Raw genomic sequence first — 6,172 nt, 5'->3', positions numbered from 1 at the left:
TTGGCATAGAATCTCTCTGAGCTTTGGACTGGCTATCTCTCTGGTGTAGTAAGATCAACAGCATCATGTAGTAATTGGAAGCATGGCACGATCAGGACAAGCATGTGGGAGGAAGTAATAAATTACTAATGCTAGTAATATATTCCCTAATTTATTTGGGGTTAGACACTGTATACTCCTCCTTTAACCCTTGTTTTATTGTCTCAAAGGGCATCCAAAAAGCTCATCAAGGGGGAAAAAGTTCCTAAGCCTTGAAAGTGACTCAAATGCCCATGTTCTTTTACCACTAAGCTAGTAGCCATATCAGCGCTGTCAGAGCTGTCCTTGCTTTCTAAACACTGTAACAGCATATTTACCGAGTTGATTAATCTGCAGATTACAAGTCAACTGTTCCCCTGAACCTTGGCTGCCATGATGTCATTGTGCCTTTACTGATCATGCTTTACACTGCACGTCTGGTGGCTAAACAAGCATCTTAAGCAAGGACACAAACAGAGGACTTTGTTTATTGCTATGGCTTAATCTTTCTAGGTCTTGTGTGACCTCTGAGAATCTATCTTGCACGATAAGGTCATAGCATAATAATAATTAGTCCACCATAAACAATTTTAAGCATCTGGAATAGTACTTGCCAAATTGTGTTATGAAGAAGAAGTTGTGGTATTATAGACTTTTAGTTAATCTATATTCACAATCTATATGCATTGCCATGTTCTTCAGAGTTCAGACACTCCCAATTTTCACAGCTACTAGCTCTTCTCTCCAGTGACCAAGAACTGATGCATCATCATAATACACATATGGAAAAAAATTGAGAAAAAAAATGAAGAGAAAAAAAAGGGGGAAAAATGCAGGGATGAAAGAACCACATCTCTGCATTTGCTGCTACTCCTATGTACAATCAGTATGAAACGAGCTTCAAGAACACATCCGGGGAAGTGATCTTGAAGCAGCGCGGCGGCCGGCGCCGCCGCCGCCGCCGCCCCCGGTGGCTCTCCTCGCCGCCTTCATCTTGCTCATCTGCGTCTTCATCCGGCTGCACACCTTCTCGAGCTCCATCACCCGCCAGTGCATCCCGTCGAGGAGCGACCTGAGATTCTGGCTCTCCAGCGACAGGTCGAGCCTCCCGGCGTACAGGACGACCTGGCCGCCGCCGGCGACGAGGTCGTCGTGGTCCTCGCCGCCGGCGCGGTGCTTCGCCGCGGACACCGGCCTCAGGTGTTCGTCCGGGCCGCCGCCGCGGAGGAGGCTCTTGAGCACCGTGTGCTGCGACGCCAGCGCCTGCACCGCCGCCCTCGTCGGGAATCCGGCGTTCCGGGCGAGGTGCTTGCAGCACTCCGGCGAGAGCTTCTCGTAGTTTATCCCCTTGCAGATCCTCATCTTCTCCTCCTCCGTCAGCCGCGTGTGAACCTGCCATGATCGACCAAAACAAAACCCATTAGCTTTCAGCTAGTAGAGCAATTAATTAGGAAAAAAACTCAAGCTAATTTAGCATCTTAATCAGCAGGATTAACAGCACTGACAGTGACAAAAGTGCCAAAATCTTAAGCGTCCAGGACAATGACCAACTTTTTTTTTTTCTTGAGACAACTCGATCGTTTCAGGCTTAAGAGAACATTCAGAAGCCGATGATGCATAGGATTCAGAGGAGGTAGGAGTAGCAATAAAACGCACTAGTAGCAATTAATGCGAGGGTGAGTCTGTGAAATGCTGACAAAATCAAGAACAGTGCTCGCTGTCGAGGCTAGGCGGCACCAAAGATCTGAGTAATTTACCTGGAAGTAGACGTCGATGGCGCGGTAAAGCGCGTCGTGGCAGTCCCTCGCCGCGGCGGGCAGCGCCGTGGCGAGCTCGACGAACATGGCCGGGCGCAGCGACGGGTCCGGGGCGACCTCGGCGAGGTACAGGTCGACGAGCTTGCCCACCTTCTTCAGCCTCGGCGTCTCGCCGCGCGCGCCGGTGGCAGCGGCGTGGTGGAGGAAGGCGTCCAGGAAGCGGAGGACGAGGATGACGTCGTACAGGCTGCTCGTCGTCCCGGGCGGCGCCGGGACGAGCAGGTTGTCGAGCGTCGCGTGGTCGAGCTTGGCGCCGATCATGGCGACGAGGCTGTCGTGGCAGGAGGTGGGGAGCTTGAGCGGTGAGGAGATGCGGAGGATGCCGAAGAGGCCCCTGCAGGAGACCGAGCTCCGGTCGAGGCCGGACATGGCGGCGATCGCCGCCTCGAGCATCGCCCTCTTGTCGTCGGCGGTGGCGGCGCCGGCGACGCGGCACTTGAGGTAGTAGAAGAGGAACCGGGAGACGACGCCGTGGTCGGTGCCCCTGGCGAGGAGCGCCCCGGCGACGCGCTCCACCATGCCGGAGCCGAGGACGACGGCGAGGTCCTCGAACCACCAGGTGCGGCTGGTGCACCGCGCGCTGAGGCAGCTGCTCTTGGTGTCGCACGAGAACCGGAACGCCGAGCTCTCCGGCGAGGAGCTCGTCGGGGTGGCGTCCCCGGGGGAGACGGCCACGTGGGACACCAGCGCGCCGACGACCCGGTCGAACACCCCCGTGGCGTCCGCCGTCGGCAGCAGCCGCTGGCACTGCCTCACGGCGTCCACCACGCTCTGCCACGACCACTGCGGCATCTCGTCGAGAGCCTTCTCCGTCATCTTCACCAGGCTCGGCGGTGTCGACACCTCCGCCGCCGCCGCCGCCATGTCCATGAACTCAGCCGCGCACCGCAGCGCGCACGCGTTCGACGCGGTCACCGCGACGCCGCCGCCGCCGCCGGTGTAACAGAACCTCGCGACTAGCTCGAATGCCTCAGCACCGCCAGGGAACCCACGCAACACGACCCTCGCCGCCGCCGCAGCTCCGACCACCCCCTCGCCGCCGGCGCCGCCGCCACCCAAATTCTTGATCCTACCACAGAACGGTGCAAGAACCTCCTGCCAAAATTCACCAAAACCACGAAAATAAAACACAATTCAGGACAAAGAAACCAAACAATTTACTCGTACAAGAATCAAAGAACACACCAGCCTAATCTAACCCATCCAATTGACTCCCAAAATCAATGCGAAACGTCAGAAGGAACATGCGGTTTATGCTCTTAAATGAGGAGGTAAGCTGGTGGCCATTGCCATGCAGCCCACCAAACGCCATTAAAGGCCTCGCACTCACTGACAGAGGCGAAGCAGATGAGCTGTAGCTATTAGGCCATTAACTCCGGGGAAGAAGAGGAAGAGGAAGAAGAAGAGGAAATTGGAATGGAACATTATTTTACTCGCCTAATTGCTGCGAGCTCTCGCCATTGGAGGAAGGAGATGAACCAAAACGAACAAGAAACCGTAGCAGCAGCAGCAGCAACACTCACACTAGTACTCCTGCGCCATTAAGGAGGAAGAAGAAGAAGAGATCAAGAATGGCTAGGCTTGGCGAGCTGGCTGCTCATTGATGGCGATGGCGAAATGGAACCCACACCGCACTTAAATGGAAGATCGCGACGTCTTCCTCCTCATCTAATCTCTGAACTCGCAGTAAAAAATGTAGAAAAAAAATATTCAGAAGCAGCTGGGGGTATTAACAGCAGAATTACAGGGAGAAATTCAGATTAACCGATGCAATTAAGGCGATGATGATGAGGATTCAGTTCCAACAGCGTGTGTACAGCCTGACAGGCTTGCATTCGCACGAACCTGTCCCACTCCCACAGGAGAGACAGGCTACAGCTCAAGAACAAAATTACAGCAAGAACAAGCGATGAGGCGACAGACAATGCGAGCATTTTATAGACCAAGAAGAAGCAAATCGTAGCTACGAATTCGAGGTTGGTACATGAAACAAGCAGGATGTGACAAGCCGCACGAAATCCAAAATCCGACGACTAGGGATCAAGGAGAGAACAGCACAAGGGGATAAAAGCAAAGAATGGAAGAGACCAAAATTGGGAAGGAGATCGCGAGGTAATGCCAAAAAAATTTGGGAACTACCTGAAACAGTTTTGGACAGAGGAAACAACAAATGCTAGGAATTGAAACAGGCTCAATTCCAGCAGGATGTGACACACTTCCTCACTCATCCCCAAGAACTTGGTGGTGAAACACTAGAGACCAGAAGCTAGAGTACAGAACAATAATCCCCAGACGACAGAGGCAAGCTGTCAACCTAAGAAAGGAAAAACCAACAACAAGAACATCACCATCGTCACCAATTCATCATCTTAGGATGAGAAGCAGCAGAACAGAGCAAGAAAAGAAGAGACCTTAGGAAGAACTGCAAGAAGAAGATTTGTTGCTACCAAGAAGGAAGAAGAACTGCAAGAAGGAAAGGAAAGGAGGAAGAACCTTATCAACGAGGAAGACCTCTTCACCATCCACATCAACCTCAAGAACACAGCCCATCGTCCTCTTTTTGTTGCCACACACCACAGCAGCACACCACAAAACAACCAGCTTTAAAGCAACATGGCAAAGAAGAAGGAAAAGGCTGCAACGATGGGGATGGAAGCAGTAACACACACAAAGGGATAGATGGATGGCACCACCCCCAACCCCAAACCTCCTCACTCACAGAGAGAAAAGCCCAAGCTTCCAAATGGCTAAATGCTCAACAATGGCAGCTGCTCTGGCTCTGATGAGTGGTCAATGGCTTGCAATGTGTGAGAGAGAGAGAGATGGAGGAGAGGGGCCAGCCAAAGAAGTTGGTGGATCCTGAGCTCTACTGACAGCCTCTGCCACCCTGCAAGTGGAGAGTTTGCAGGGAGAGAGCTTTGGGGAATATGTAAGGCTGGGTTCTTGATTTCTCCCTGCCCTTTACCCACCTTGCACATTGCATATTTGTGCAATGTGCCTGGGTACTATTCACAGTCAAGAAATGGGCAACAGAAGAGGGGAATTTTCTTTTCTTATAGGGGAGGTGTAGGTTTTGTGTAGAGACAGAAAAAAAAAATGCTTCGCTTGTGCTGAGCATCTGAGTTGGTCATTTCCATGTGACACTCGGATACCTGATTCTCTGATGTGAGATAATCTTTGCATCAACTGGGGCAAATTTATATGTTTCGCGTGAAGAAACAGTGCACTCATTCTGTTGCCCTGGATGAATTTGCACCGAGTATTCATAAAATTATTATTTTTAGACTGGTCACCGGAGGAGCATTCCAACCTGAATTTCGGCTCTGTTTAGATCCTTCAAAATGGCAAAAGTTTTGCCATTTTGAAGCACTTTTTGCCATTTTGAATCTAAACACTAATAGCAAAACTTGGCAATTTGGCATTTGGCATTTGCTAGTCCATAGTAGCAAATTGTGCCAAAAAGTGTTTTGGGACCACTCCCTCTCTCTTTCTCTCTCTCACTTTAGTGCTAGAATGGCAAAAGTTTAGAAAGCATCTAAACACCAACTAGTAATTTTGCAATACTAAAACTTTTGCCACAAAAACTTTTACTACTTGCCATTTATCATTCCAAATGGATCTAAACAGGCTCTTCATTAAAAGGAGATACAGTACAATGGTTTAGTTCGTTACATTGGAATGCAGGAGGAAAGAATTTCTTTCCAGGATTCTACTACTATCATGATGTTTTTCCAGTATTTATAAAATTATAAACACAATATATGGTCTCCTGATGTTTTTTTTAGAAAAAAACACAAAAAGACTAGATCAACATATCTTAAAATTCATAAAATCATCACAGATGTCTCGTTATTGATGAGTATGATACGTACCAAAAAAATAATTATACATAAATATGAGTATCATCATAAGAATCCTATATCCGTTTAACCGTTAAGTTACGCTTATTTCACGGTCTCTTGATGTTTTGACATTTCTTTAGGAGCAAATAATTGTTTACAAACGGATAATAAATGTTTGTTTTCAGCTTTACAAGACTGACGGAATGACACGCCTTAAGACGGCATTTTGATATGTAAATGAAAAGAACTACTACTCCAGTATCATATAGTCGGCCGGTTTGGTGTGCAAACTACTACTACTACTCGTCAAGATGCCCTTTGTAGGATCAAATCATTATGTCATGTGGTTGTTAAGCTAGGCTTCATGCACCGATTTGCATGAATGGAGAAGAGAGATTTTTGTTGGATCAAATCCTCGTATAAATTAAGCTAGCTTTCTTGCTAAGATTCGTAAAGTATGAAATGAGGAAGAATGGAACTTTATGCCCGGAATTT

The 6,172-nt window shown here is 49.1% G+C and overlaps 1 protein-coding gene across 2 annotated transcripts; it reads right to left on the bottom strand.

Moving 5' to 3' along the window:
* Window positions 1-737: 737 nt before the first annotated feature.
* LOC127780794 (BTB/POZ domain-containing protein At3g22104-like) lies at window positions 738-4,867 on the bottom strand. 2 transcript variants are annotated; one of them, XM_052307765.1, is made up of 3 exons: window positions 4,329-4,867; window positions 1,776-2,930; window positions 738-1,410 (listed from the first exon to the last, which is right to left on the bottom strand). In XM_052307765.1, the coding sequence occupies exons 1-3, from the start codon at window positions 4,383-4,385 to the stop codon at window positions 919-921; spliced, it is 1,704 nt and encodes a 567-aa protein (XP_052163725.1). In that variant the 5' UTR covers window positions 4,386-4,867; the 3' UTR covers window positions 738-918. The 2 variants fall into 2 exon arrangements, with proteins under 2 accessions (XP_052163725.1, XP_052163726.1); XM_052307766.1 differs by lacking the exon at window positions 4,329-4,867 and adding an exon at window positions 3,021-3,352.
* Between the last annotated feature and the right edge of the window lie 1,305 nt (window positions 4,868-6,172).

The sequence above is a fragment of the Oryza glaberrima genome, chromosome 7 (genome assembly GCF_000147395.1).
Source record: "Oryza glaberrima chromosome 7, OglaRS2, whole genome shotgun sequence".
NCBI lineage: Eukaryota > Viridiplantae > Streptophyta > Magnoliopsida > Poales > Poaceae > Oryza > Oryza glaberrima.
The sequence above is the reverse complement of the archived record's forward strand: the minus strand, read 5'-3'. Positions and strand labels throughout refer to the sequence as shown.

What these genes read in the sequence shown, in the direction of transcription:
- LOC127780794 (XM_052307765.1), bottom strand. Translation starts at nt 4,385, where the DNA reads ATGGGCTGTGTTCTTGAGGTTGATGTGGATGGTGAAGAGGTCTTCCTC. An exon ending in AGGTCTTCCTCGTTGATAAG is followed by an intron (nt 2,931 to 4,328) that starts GTTCTTCCTCCT and finishes GAATTTTGGCAG; the next exon opens with GAGGTTCTTGCACCGTTCTG. An exon ending in CCATCGACGTCTACTTCCAG is followed by an intron (nt 1,411 to 1,775) that starts GTAAATTACTCA and finishes CGATCATGGCAG; the next exon opens with GTTCACACGCGGCTGACGGA.